Source organism: Carassius carassius, chromosome 40, assembly GCF_963082965.1.
Source record: "Carassius carassius chromosome 40, fCarCar2.1, whole genome shotgun sequence".
In the NCBI taxonomy this organism is placed as follows: Eukaryota; Metazoa; Chordata; class Actinopteri; order Cypriniformes; family Cyprinidae; genus Carassius; species Carassius carassius.
The window spans coordinates 9,472,503-9,487,006 of record NC_081794.1 but is presented as its reverse complement, the minus strand read 5'-3'; the positions used below and the strand labels follow the sequence as shown (position 1 = coordinate 9,487,006).

At 37.7% G+C, this 14,504-nt stretch overlaps 1 protein-coding gene across 1 annotated transcript in view; it reads left to right on the top strand.

Annotated features, from left to right (window-relative positions):
- LOC132122091 (kelch-like protein 11) overlaps nucleotides 1-14,395 on the top strand; it is a 32,509-nt gene extending 18,114 nt beyond the window's left edge. The window contains exon 2 of the mRNA XM_059531975.1: nucleotides 12,558-14,395. Coding sequence (XP_059387958.1) covers nucleotides 12,558-14,145 — 1,588 coding nt within the window. The 3' untranslated portion in view covers nucleotides 14,146-14,395. The remainder of the gene's footprint in view (nucleotides 1-12,557) is intronic.
- Nucleotides 14,396-14,504: the final 109 nt, after the last annotated feature.

The window sequence follows — 14,504 nt, the reverse complement described above, 5'->3', positions numbered from 1 at the left end:
AAAGTACTACCTCACCAGCAGGGACTTTCTGAGGGGCATTTTTTTTACCCGGAACTTTTAGTTCCTGGTTCCTGCGGTGGAAACACACCGAGTACCAGCCCAAAGTCCCTAGTTTCTGTGTAAAGTTCCTGTGGTGGAAATGCGGCTATAGTTCTCTGACAAGCTACACAATATCGCATTCATAATTTCAGATGAATCGCATTCGATTATGATCGCTAGTGATGCACAATATATTGGCCACCATATCGGTATCGGCCGTTTTGCATTGTCATATCCTCATCAAAAATATACCTGGAGTTGTTTTATTATGTGTTAGTGATCCTTTGTCGAACTCTTCTGCAATCAAAACACTGACCCATACTCTAGCAAATTTCACAAGGAGATTTCAAATAATGTTTTCACCATGGCAGTCCTTAGAGCTCCTAAAGTAGTTTAACATCCCAAACAAAGCTTAAGGAATCTTTCAGAAAATATTTTCATGAAGAATAAGGATAAAACAGAATAAGATTGCAGTGCGTTGTATTTTATTATTTACTGGGAAACAGCTTTATAGCTTATGCTGTGAAAGTGTAAACAATCCTTCAAATAAAGTGCCAATGGCATGAAACCTGAATGGAACTCACAATTTAAAGTAAAATCCATCAGAAAGTTGTCCAGAAAAAAAAAAATCGGACACACACAAAAAACAAAAAACCTGCTGTTTGAAAAAGAGCAGTGAATACTTAGAAAAAAAAAAGTGCATTTCAAATATCTTTAAACATTTACCTCTCTCATTCAGTCATAATTAGGCTGCACGACTGAATTATGAACTGGTAAACGACAAACTGATCACAGAACATGTTTGTAAAGCTTTAAATGTTAACTGTTAAAAAGCAATGTTATCAGCTTTTACGACTAAACATTTGCAAACAACATTGTACCTGAGAATCTGCACAAATAAAAGTCTTAGGGGCCATTCACATATCGCGCATAAAAAAGCGTGGAAAACGCTAGGCGCGCCGCTTTCTCCTCCTTCCAAAGCGCTCGGGCAGAAGCGCCCCTGAGGCGTCTGCCTTTGCTAAGCAACCAAGACGTGCTCTCTCCTTGAAGACGCGGAAATTTCAGCAAAGGATAAATGGATTTGCAGCTCTAAAAATCGCTTGCAGTAGCTCTGCTACTAAATTTATTTCAAAATGGAAATCCATATACAGCTATGATCAGCTGTTCCTTCATCTTGGCTGAGCTTTTAACGTTGTTATGGGAAAGGATGAAGCTGATTATTTAGTTCTTGTCACATGACCCGCGGTGCGCTTGCCGCATTCTGAAAAGTTGAAATGTTTTTAATTCGATGCGGTGCGGACGCGCCTGGAAAAATGGGCGCGTTGCGACCACGTCGCTTCCATTATGAGCGCGCATACTGCGCGCCTACATTGGAAATAACGAACATGAGCGTGCAAAGACGCGATATGTGAACGGCCCCTTAAACAGTTCAGTAGTGCAGAGTTTACAGGTTAATCTTCTTTTTTGAAGACTCAAAATACTCCCACATCATGCTGAATGCTGCAGAGACGCTGTTCGGGAAGCACGTGACATAAAACAAGGCCAGCTATTGGCAATTCGCTACTTCTCCTGTTGTACTGGCTGAGTAAAACCTCCGGTGGCTCATTACTGCCACACTTTGGTCACCGCAGATATGAAATATGCACGAAATGACCTGCTTACGGCAAATAAGTTATTTAGCAACGAATCGATGACTAAATTAGTCGACAACTATTTTAATAATCGATTTTAATCGATTAAATCGATTCGTTGTTTCAGCTCTAATGAAAACTCCCGCTTAATAATAAAGAGTGACGAGGGCAAAGAGATTTGCTTAATAATGTTATCGTGCACATTTTATCTTTCCAAACATTTCTAATTTGCGATATTAAGACGTTTGTGAGATCTGCGAGATCTCTCATGCGCGCCGCGGAGGCTGTCTGTCAGTCACACACACAAACACACACAAACACAACAAGAACGAGCGCGGCACACACACATGCATAAGGGGCCATTCACATATCACGTATTTTACGCGCTCAAGTTCATTATTTCAAATGTAGGCGCACGGTATGCGCGCTCATAATGGAAGAGACACGGCCGCACCGCAGGTCATGTAACTTCCTCACCTTTTCTGTAACAACGTTGAAAGCTCAGCCAAGATGAAGGAACAGCTGATAGCTGTATGTGGATTTTTTTATTCATTTAGTAGCAGTGCTACTGCAAGCAGTTTTTAGTGCTGCAAATCCATTTATCTATTGCTGAAATTTCCGCCTCTTCATGGAGAGAGCAGGTCATGGTTGCTTAGCAACGGCAGACTCCTCAGGAGCGCAAGTGCCCGAAGGCTTTGGGGGAAAAAATCCGAAAGCGGCTTGCCTAGTATTTTCCACGCGTTTTTAGACGCGATATGTGAACGGCCCCTTACAGTACGAAAACTCCTGCTTAATACAAAGAGTGACGATGGCGGAGACAGTAAAACGTTCCAAAGTGTGGTTATACTTCACTAGAGTTGATGCAGACAATGTTGGTTGTCATAAGTGCAACAACATTTTTGCATGTAAGGGCGGAAACACAAGCAATCGGTCAAAGCATCTTTCAAAAGTGCATTATGTGCAGACAGAGAAATGCAAAGTTTTCGACTGCCTAACACAACACAAAGTTACACAACACAAAGTACCGATAAGAATACCGTTAAAGTACCGGACCGTTAAGCAGTATCAGTAAGAGTAGTAATACCGTTAAAACCTTAACGATACCCATCCCTATGTATGTGTGTGAGAAATAATAAAAATAACAAATGTTACCTCTTCCCAACAGGGAAAACCACCAACAATCAAGAATCTCACTTAAAACACTTTAATTTGCTGTTATACTTCATATAACTCCATATACAAGCCAGAAACTAGGCCTTTTTTGCACAGGCCTATCTAAAGGGTTAATGGTCCCACCTAGTGATCAACTGTAAAAATAACAAATTTTACCTCTTCCCAAAAGGGAAAACCACAAACAATCAAGAATGCATGATTATATGGTGTCATGGCTTTGCAATTAAAAAATTTCATTATAATGGAAGTCAATGGGGCAAAAACAGCCACCAACAACAAATGAGGCAGAATCTAATGCTGTTGTTATATGCTTGAACAGTTTTATATCTATAGATTTTATTTTAGACAAGTTGTGATTATTTGAGAAGGCTAAATTTATCAAACATAGGATCACCTGTCTGCCCGCTGGCAGGTCGGTCGTTACTTAAAAAAAAAAAAAAAAAAAGTTATATTTAACAAACGAAAGGCTCCAAATGTTTTTCTAAATTAACTTAATAAAAAAAATATATATATAATCACTTTGCTATTACATACAAAACTTAACTATTTTAATAGCTGAAACACTAGTAGCTATAAGCTATTCAGGGACTGTTTAGCTGTTCAGATCACACACTAGAGCATCCCTTCATTCAGACACAGTGATCTGATAAGAATCAGTAGCCGCATTTCCACTGGCGAGCTTAAACCGGGCGTGCTAGTGCGTGCCAGGGCCAGTCACGTTTCCACTGTCACTTCCGGGGCTAGATCGTGCCTAGTCTGGGCTTCCTCAGGGCCAACGACCAGGGTTTTTTTGGCCCAACGATAACCTTAGGCCAAAGCGGGCCAGCTGGGGCTAGAGGAGTGGTTCTGAACAAAGGCGGAGTTTCTCTGAGTCTGGAGAGCGTCTGCTGCGGATCATTTCAGAAAGATAACAGTTATAAACTTTAGCATTAAATACTTTTTAAAATCAGTTGAGTTCAAAAATCACTCTTACTCAGCAGCGAGTGTTTGAAATAACTTGATCCAATGTAGATTATAATCACTAAGCAAGGCAGAAATCTTTATAAGCGATGTAAAAGATTATGCACGCTAAACATTAACGTTACCATAGTAAACATGGTAAATGCAACCAGGAGAGATCAGACGTCAGCTTCTTATTCTCTATCACAATTGTGTATTTATTTAATATATTTTATTTTGTCATAAGTCTCGTCTCGAGAGTTTAGCTCCACGTAGCATATCATCTAAATATAATAATAATTTTTGTTTGGGAGCTTTTATAAAAATAGAGAGCGTCTGCATTGCGGATCAGTTCAGAAGCCTAACAGCTATAATACCAGCATTAAACACTTTATAAAATAAGTTGAGCTCAAAACTCACTTTCAGTCAGCAGCGAGTGTTTGAAATAACGTGATCCGATTCGATGTGGTTTATAATCACGTAAACAAGGCAGAAATATTTTAAGCGATGTAAAAGACTATGCACGCTAAACATGTTACCATAGTAAACATGGTAAATATGACCGCTTAAAGAAATCAGACGTCAGCTTCTTATTCTCTACCACAATCGTGTATTTATTTAGTAACTTATATTATCTGTCACAAGTCTCGTCTCGAGAGTATAGCTCCACGTTGCCTATCATAAAAAAATAATGTTTTTTTTCAGGGGCTTTTATAAAAATAGAGATATTATCATTCATTCTAAATGTGACGTATAGGCTACTGTGGCTACAAATAAACAGAAACAGACTCGACTGAATAAGCAGGCTATTTTCATAAGCGTTAAAAATAAATAAATAAAATAGAAATAAGTGTATTTATGTGTGATTTAATTTTGAGTCCTGATAAATTAAATCATTATGATCAATGTATCACTTATTCTATAGTTAAAACATCGATGCTTTTGAGTTTGAATATTTAACAAAGCATACAAACAAACAGCTACTTTTATCATGTTCCTGTGTGATCGCGCATGTTTCAGTGATTTATTTCTTATTAGTTTTCTGATAACTTCTCTTTGTTGGTGAAATGATGGGGTTGCGTGACGTTGTTCCTGAGAGGCGTGTAAAGGGCTTGGTTTAGTGACGCGCAGCGGAGCTTCAGGCCCTGACTGTTCATTATTAATTTGCTTGTTTGATGAAAAAAAATTAAATGTAGTTGCAATAAATGTGTAAAGAAACTGTAGCAGCGGAGGACTAGTATTATTCTGCGTGATACTGCGGAAGAACTGCTGATGGCATGGTTTGATTTCGGCTGACCATTTAGCAGAAACGGGTGCTTAATTCCCGCCCACATGTAGAAATCGAATATTCAAGCGGTTTATTAATTTTTCTACACCTGAACGAACAATGTAAATAAAAGTAGAATTTTTTTACATTTTTTGGAAAAAAAACTAAACGGAGCCCTTTTCCAATTTTTCTACTTTCAATTTTGAATTTAAAAAAAACGAATAAAAAAACAATGATTATTCTGTGGTCCAGGTCCGTGAACTTTTGCATCCATTTGTTTTTCTTTTTTTTACCATGATGGAAAAAACGAAAAAGAACTGTTATTGTATTTTTAAATGCTATGCTAAAAAAAACAAAATTGAAATTAGAATCGTGTACACAAAATGCTGCCCGAAAAAATAAAATATTGCCTTTTCAGATTTTTTATGAATTTTTGGACTTTTAATAAACATTCACAAATATAGAAAAAGTTTTCTTTGACCAAATTTAGTGACGCTTCTCCCACATGTTCAGTTGAGAACTAGAGCCGTCGAGACTTAATACAAATATTATTTTTAAAATAGATATTATATATATATATATATATTAGGGGTGTAACGGTACGCAAAAATCACGGTTCGGTACGGACCTCTGTTTTAAAGTCACGGTTCAGTTCATTTTCGGTACAGTAAGGGAAAGAAATGCAAACATTAAACTGCAGGTTGTTTATTACTATACACTTTTTTTTTTTAAATATTTTTTAAAATAATTTCGTTCATTTTTAAGGACATGAGACCGATCAGTATCGCGGATGGGGCAGGCTTCGGGGAGTTCTGTCAAGCGATGGATCCGAGGTTTGATTATTTATCGTTTCATGTCAAGGAAAAGTTCCATGTTTACCACAGCACAGCTCGTTCGGTGCATTCAATGTCAGTTTTATATGCTGTAAAACTTCAATTAATATTAATAATATTTGTTTCAATCATTGAATGAAGCCTACTATATTTGGGACAACAGTCGCGACCTTAAATTGCTTGCACAAAAATTTGTTTGTTCATTTAAACCATTATGCGCAGAGAACGTGAGGGTGAGAGAGCGTAAGGTCTGCAGTCTTGGCCATTAGTTGATTTCCTTGTTTTTGTGTAGGTAATACGTTGTCATATATGTTTAAACTTAAATAGACTATCTATACAAGTAGTTATGTCTCTTTGTATTATTTTTGCCTCTTATTGACGTAATGCGCGTCATTGACAACATGCGCTACCAGATGTTCGAATAGTTCGAATATTCGTGTATTTTTTTAGAGGGAATATTCGAATGGCAATTTTGAGCAATTTTGACAGCCCTAGTGCCTTTTGGGTGGCTTGTCCCCAAGAGTATAAAACACTGAAGACATTGGCCATGTATGTGCTCACCATGTTCGGATCAACATGAAAAAATGAACTTTATAAAAACTCATGAGAGGAACCGACTGTCAAACCAGTCTTTGGAGGACTGCTTGCGCATAAGCCTGACAGCTGTGAAGCCGGATGTCAGAAAGATGTCGGAGGGGAAATGTAACTTCTCCCATTAAGCAAATGTAGGTATTTTAGTCTGAGATTTTCTCAGTTTTACTTTGTGTTTATTTGTTGGATCACAGGCTACTTTAATTGTATGTAAATATTAACATTTCTAATAACTGAGGCCTGTCGCTTTTATTTGTCATTAGAACTATTTGCTGATGTGCAAGGCTTGCAATTACCATGTTCTTCTCTGTTATGTTGATGGTTGTAATTGAGACACCGCGGAGAACAGCGGAGTTTGTATAGACCGAAGTGCATGTCTGAGCTTGTGTTTTGTTACTTTGACGTTGTGGAAAATAGAATAATAGAAACAATGTATTAGCATTTTTACACGTTATTATCAATCTAAGTTAATCTAGTTTTTAATTTAACTAAATTTTGTTTTTTCTTTATTTACATTTCGTTTTTCTTTATTTAAATTTCGTTTTTCTTTATTTAAATCTACCCTTACTGTGCCAATTTGTTACTCAGAAAAATATTAGACTACCTTAAAAGTATTGCTTAATTTAACAGACCTGTGTGTGTGCGTTTTATATCACTAGTGCAGTGTCCGTTCTTGGAGCATAAGCCCTGCCCGCGTGAGGTGCGCCTCTTCCCGCTCGCGCTGTTCTGTCTGTAGTTTACTAAAAGTTTATTAATTCTGAATGTCGCGTTTCGCGTGTCCATCCATATTGCACAAAATGCGACACTGCACTCCCTTGTGAAGTCGATTGGATGAACGGTTCTCGAAATAATAAAAATTGCAAACGGACATACAGACACACATTCCTGCCTTTATTAGAAAGCATTTCGCATTTGGTCACACGAGCACATCTTTTGGTTGAATTTTATTTAATTTTTTTGCTACAACATGGCATTAATCAATGCATGCTGATGAACTTTTATCATAGTTTAAAGTTGTATGGTTATGAGTGTTCAACATTCAATCCATTCTCTTTCGTCAGTATTATTTGTGATTTAAATTTTGTGAATGGGAATTCCTCTTTTGCTGCATTATAAGCCGGACTTTGAACACTTTCACTTCGAATTTGTGATCTTGGTGTCACATTTTAAAAGAAAAGATAAATGTCTGTTTTGCTTGTATTTAATGTATTTGTTGTATTTATTTCCAAAGGAAATTATTTAATTCCAAAGGAAAGAATTCACCAGTATTTGTATGTGTAAGTGTATTTTTTTTTTTTTTTGTGGTTGAGGGATCACGTGGGGAAAAGTCCCCTGTTCAACACTGTATCACTGAAAGAAATCTCGGCTCGCAAACTTTTATGTCATCGACAAACGAATGCACAGCGTTTTTAATGCATCGTTTTTACGCGTCTCGTCACGCCAGAGCTGTCAAACATGTGTAGTGATACAATGTTGTTTCTACATAACTTACAACCCTCTACTGACACCTTGGCAATTGAATTGACACCTTGGTCACACAAGCTTTATAATAAAGTATCATTTAAGAATAGAACTTTAGTAATTAGAAGTAAACTTGATAACCATGTTTGAATGTTTATTAGTCGTTTTAACTGAATATTTTAACTGGACTGGTGGTGGTGCTTTTTTGGTCATTCAGTGTTTCTGTTAAAAAATATATATATATAAAAAAAAAAATTGGGAAAAAAAATACTGATAAAGTCAAAGTCACCTTTATTTATATAGCGCTTTAAACAAAATACATTGCGTCAAAGCAACTGAACAACATTCATTAGGAAAACAGTGTCAATAATGCAAAAATGATTGTTAAAGGCAGTTCATCATTGGATTCAGTTATGTCATCTCTGTTCAGTTAAATAGTGTCTGTGCATCTATTTGCAATCAAGTCAACGATATCGCTGTAGATGAAGTGTCCCCAACTAAGCAAGCCAGAGGCGACAGCGGCAAGGAACCGAAACTCCATCGGTAACAGAATGGAGAAAAAAACCTTGGGAGAAACCAGGCTCAGTTGGGGGGCCAGTTCTCCTCTGACCAGACGAAACCAGTAGTTCAATTCCAGGCTGCAGCAAAGTCAGATTGTGCAGAAGAATCATCTGTTTCCTGTGGTCTTGTCCTGGTGCTCCTCTGAGACAAGGTCTTTACAGGGGATCTGTATCTGGGGCTCTAGTTGTCCTGGTCTCCGCTGTCTTTCAGGGATGTAGAGGTCCTTTCTAGGTGCTGATCCAGCATCTGGTCTGGATACGTACTGGATCCGGGTGACTGCAGTGACCCTCTGATCTGGACACAGACTGGATCTGGTGGCCACGGTGACCTCGGAACAAGAGAGAACGAGACAAATATTAGCGTAGATGCCATTCTTCTAATGATGTAGCAAGTACATAGGGTGTTATGAGAAGTGTTTCCAGTTCCGGTTTACCTAATTAATGCAGCCTAAAAATCCTTTAACGGATTTGGATAATAAAAGCATATTAGTATGTTATGTGTATGCCAGGTTAAAGAGATGGGTCTTTAATCTAGATTTAAACTGCAAGAGTGTGTCTGCCTCCTGAACAATGTTAGGTAGGTTATTCCAGAGTTTAGGCGCCAAATAGGAAAAAGATCTGCCGCCCGCAGTTGATTTTGATATTCTAGGTATTATCAAATTGCCTGAGTTTTGAGAACGTAGCGGACGTAGAGGATTATAATGTAAAAGGAGCTCATTCAAATACTGAGGTGCTAAACCATTCAGGGCTTTATAAGTAATAAGCAATATTTTAAAATCTATACGATGCTTGATAGGGAGCCAGTGCAGTGTTGACAGGACCGGGCTAATATGGTCATACTTCCTGGTTCTAGTAAGAACTCTTGCTGCTGCATTTTGGACTAGCTGTAGTTTGTTTACTAAGTGTGCAGAACAACCACCCAATAAAGCATTACAATAATCTAACCTTGAGGTCATAAATGCATAGATTAACATTTCTGCATTTGACATTGAGAGCATAGGCCGTAATTTAGATATATTTTTGAGATGGAAAAATGCAGTTTTACAAATGCTAGAAACGTGGCTTTCTAAGGAAAGATTGCGATGAAATAGCACACCTAGGTTCCTAACTGATGACGAAGAATTGACAGGGCAACCATCAAGTCTTAGACAGTGTTCTAGTTTATTACAAGCAGAGTTTTTAGGTCCTATAATTAACACCTATGTTTTTTGAGAATTTAGCAGTAAGAAATTACTCGTCATCCAGTTTTTTATATAGACTATGCAATCCATTAGTTTTTCAAATTGGTGTGTTTCACCGGGCTGCGAAGAAATATAGAGCTGAGTATCATCAGCATAACAGTGAAAGCTAACACCATGTTTCCTGATGATATCTCCCAAGGGTAACATATAAAGCGTGAAACAGTATGCTATTTTTATTTACCCGTCACGGTGGCCGGTAGGTGAAGAGAGTTTACCTGCCACAACACAAAATCACCCGCATTTGGCTGGTGGTGGGTGCTAATTTTCATCCCTGTATTATATACACCGACTAATAAATTAAATGATGTTTAGCAAACAGTGAGGAATCAAGAAAGAAAGAAAGAGAAATACACCATAGTGTAAAGTTAGTTTAACAGCAAAGATAACATGACTTTTTAAAACAAAAAGAAAAGTTAAACTAAACTGGCTGTAAGTGACTTCTAATTCTAGGATTTTTTCAACTGGGGTGCACAAGAGGGGCCACAGTTAATACAGAGGGGCCAATCTGTTGTGCATTTGGTCACTATATTTTAAGTTCAAAATCTTGCTATTAACAAACCACGATTTTTGTCTCAATAAGCTCCTAATATGATGCGTATTAATTGTAAATTAAGTTTATGTATTAGGTAGGATTAGGGAAGTAGATGGTCATGTAAAATACATTCTTTATAATTACTAATAAACAGACAATATATTACTAATAATGCTAATAAGCAACTAAAGTGAGAGTTTCTTAAATATTAAATTATGCAGATATATTATGTATAAATTACAGCAATTCTAAATTATTGTAGGCTAACAATTATTTAAGAAATTATAACAAATTCAGCTATTTGTATGAGGATACAGATGTTGAACAGCTGCTGATAAAAGAAAGATTGCATTATCAGTGATATATTGCCATATCATGCTTATCAATAATAATAATAACAGAGAAAACAACCTTTCAAACATATGATGACGATTTTATTCACGCCGATCACTCATTGTGTAGGTAACTGATTTACACATTCCTAGTTGTCAATCAACATGTTCATTATACAATAATTAAAAAAAAAAAAAACTGAAGAAAATTTGTTAAATTAAAGTTTGAAATTCGTCACACAATTTAAACTACAAAACATGATTTTAATGTTTATAAACAAGGTTATTAATTAACGGGGATCTAAAGACAATCATAAAACACAAGTTGCATATACAAAATATCTTCATAATTTCTAGATATTAAAGTCAAATTATCAATAAGAAACCATTTTTCATGTGGTGAATTATGTTTGTTTTCAGTGATAATGTTCGGGTTGCGAATTGTGCAGCCCTACTACACTAAATTTCTTTTTATGAATACGGTTTCAATGTGTCTATATCCAAAAAAACAATATTCATGGATTCTCTCTACCCCACAGGGTAGTCGCACAGGGTCATGCAGCCGCGGAGACTCTGATCAGAGGCGCCAAGTGCTGCTGCTTCCATGTCTTGCCGTTTGGATAGGCTATTAGTTAATGGCACATTCATTTTCTAAAATAATTTTTTAAGGTTTAATCACAGAGATAAACAGTACGATTTGATTCACCATCTCGCTTGCATTATCAATTGCGTGTCGTCAGAAAAAAAAAAACAGGATTTTCTGCTATTTATACTACTTGTTGCAAATAGTGGCAATATCTGCACCTCAATATTGTAGTACATTATTAAACAGTATGCAATAATAACTTGTGTAAATTTTAATTCAAAATATTAAATGGACGTCACCTTATTGGGAAAATAAAGCCCTCCCACACCTACCCGAAGCCTACCCGATACTTTATTTTAAACTTTTTGATTATTTTCTTCATTTTCATTGAAAATAAATGCATTTCTGATATAATTTGAAAAGGTAGAAAGTTCACCATTAGGCAGATTCGAACCCTGGCCGATCACGTCAAAAGAACATGACTGGGATTTTACCATCTGCGCCGACAAGAATCAGTTGTCTTTTGTAAATTTTTAATAGCTGATTCACACGTTGGTGGGCAGAGTTTCGTGTAAGTAAGATAAGTGGCATGCATGTAAACCTATTGTAGGAGACTCCCGAAACAATACTCTGTACCTCAGAAATGGTATAATGGGAAACTTTACGATCATAAAAATATGATAGAAGCCAAAAATTTTTATAAAGTTATGGTAGCTACAACAGTAGAGCGAGGGGGCACTAGCATCTGTATAGAGACACTAAATAATTGTAGAAATTAAAATTTTAGAATATAAATTAAAAAAATTAGCTTTATATCATTTTTATGATTTTTTTTTTTTTTATGAAATAAGAATTTTGAATAATGAAAATTAGTTTGTGTCTGCTTAATCTGTTTATTAGTGTTTGAACCATTAAAGAAACCCCATTTTCCGTATTTCATTTCTGGGTTAAAAAATTTAAAACTAATTGAGGCAAAAGTACAAGGGCCTTCTGTGTATGATATCTGCTTTTTCAAACGCAGTATATTGCAAAAGAGAACTGCATTCAGGATCACTGTGATTCAGTCAGAGTTCTTTACATGGCTTATTGTGGTTAATAACTTTTTAACATCAAGCACGTCCTGCACTTTTTCTCATTCATGCATGCATGCTTCTTATTGCTTTGAAGTGTCCTGCACTGCATGTATATATTTTCTTAACGTAACATACACATTGTAGCAAAATCTCTATTAATAGGCACACGCTACTTGTTATATGCCATACTGTCCTACAAGAACAAATAAAACAAAAGGGCGTCTACATCATATATCTTGCCTGATCTGTTGTTCATTTTTGTTAGGCCTAAAACTATGTTTTTTCTTTTCCACTCACAGGTTCTTGCTCGTGCAGTTGAAGGATTTTTGTGGAGAATTTCTCAAGAGGAAGCTCAGCCTTGGCAACTGTGTGGCCGTCCATAGCCTTGCACACATGTACACTTTGGACCAGCTTGCCTTACGTGCTGCTGACATGATTCGTCGTAATTTCCATAAAGTCATCCAGGATGAGGAATTTTACACGCTTCCATTCCATCTGGTGAGAGACTGGCTGTCAGACGCAGAGATTACTGTTGACTCTGAGGAAGTTTTGTTTGATGCAGTAGTCAAATGGGTTCAGAAGAACTCAGAAGAACGGGTGAAGTATTTTGAGGAGCTTTTTCGTCTTCTCAGGCTGCCACAGATAAAGCCAACATATCTTACAAGAGTTGTGAAGAATGAGCCTTTGGTCGCGCAGAATGCTGCCTGCCTATGCCTTGTGTCAGAGGCTGTGGAGGGTCATGCGATCCGCTTTGAGAACCTCAAATCAGCAGATACAGAGTTCTGGGCATCATACATGGCCACATTCCAGCCAAGATTTGGTCAGAACATGGATGTCATCATGGTGGTTGGCGGAGTCTCTGAAGGAGGTGACTACCTGAGTGAGTGTGTAGGGTACTTTGTATACGAAGACCGTTGGGTCAATTTGCCACACATCCATAACCATCTGGATGGTCACGCTATTGCGGCCACTGATACCCATGTATATGTGGCTGGGTCCATGGAGCCAGGATTTGCCAAGACAGTGGAGCGCTACAATCCAAATCGCAACACTTGGGAACAAGTGAGCAACCTCACCACACGCAAGCATTCCTTTGGCCTCACCTGCATCAAAAATATTCTGTATAGTATTGGCGGTCATGGCAACTTCAGCCCTGGCTTTAAGGATGTAAGTGTCTATGAACCTGACCAAGACAAGTGGCACAACCTAGAATCTGCTCCTAAGATTTTGAGAGACGTAAAGGCTATTAGTGTCGAAGATCGATACGTTTATGTCACAGCACGGACGCCCATAGATACTGACAGCGATGATGGATTGAAGACTGTGACTACTCGCTATGACACTGACAGTCGCCAGTGGCAAGAAGTCGATTCCTTACCTCTTATTGACAACTACTGCTTGTTCCAAATGGCTGTAGCATCGACTAACTTCTACCACACGGCTTCTTGCTGTCCCAAGAGTTACACCAACGTACGTGATGATGTAGCTCGTCAGAAGATCAGCGCAAGGATTTCTGATGATATTCTTGAGAGCCTTCCCCCAGAAGTTACTAGTATTGAGGGTGCTGCCATCTGCTATCTTGGTGATGATGTGTTTGTGATTGGTGGCTGGAAGAACAGTGACGATGTGGATAAGCAGTATCGCAAGGAGGCGTACCGTTATTGTGCTGAGCGCAAACGCTGGATGCTTCTGCCTCCCATGCCTCAGCCACGCTGTCGTGCCACAGCATGTCACGTTCGCATTCCCTACCGCTTTCTATACGGCTGTCAGCGTTACCCAATGCCTCAAAATTTGGCACGCCAGAGGGACCGTATGCAGCAAATGCAACAGTTACATCGGCGCACATTAACTCTACGCAGGCAGTTACAATCACAGATTGAATGCTGAGAGAAATAAAAAAAAACTGCTGCAAAATCATAATAATGTAGTGTCTTGAGCATTCTCATGATCCCATACTTATTAAAATGTGTATTATTTGTTTACTTGTGACATTTCATCACTGGGCGAGTGAATGAAATGGCTGAAGCCAGTAAAGAAAGTATTTTCAATGTGACTTTGTATAATGAAATCATATAAATATGTAAAAAAGATACGTTTGTAAATATCTGTACACATGAAATATTGTTTCATGGCCTTGCATGAATTTGCCTTATTTCCGATGTCAGCATTTTGCAGAATGCTGCACATCATTCATTCATCTTGAATCATGGTGATTGATTTCCTGCTACCTTTGTGGGTTTTTAGGT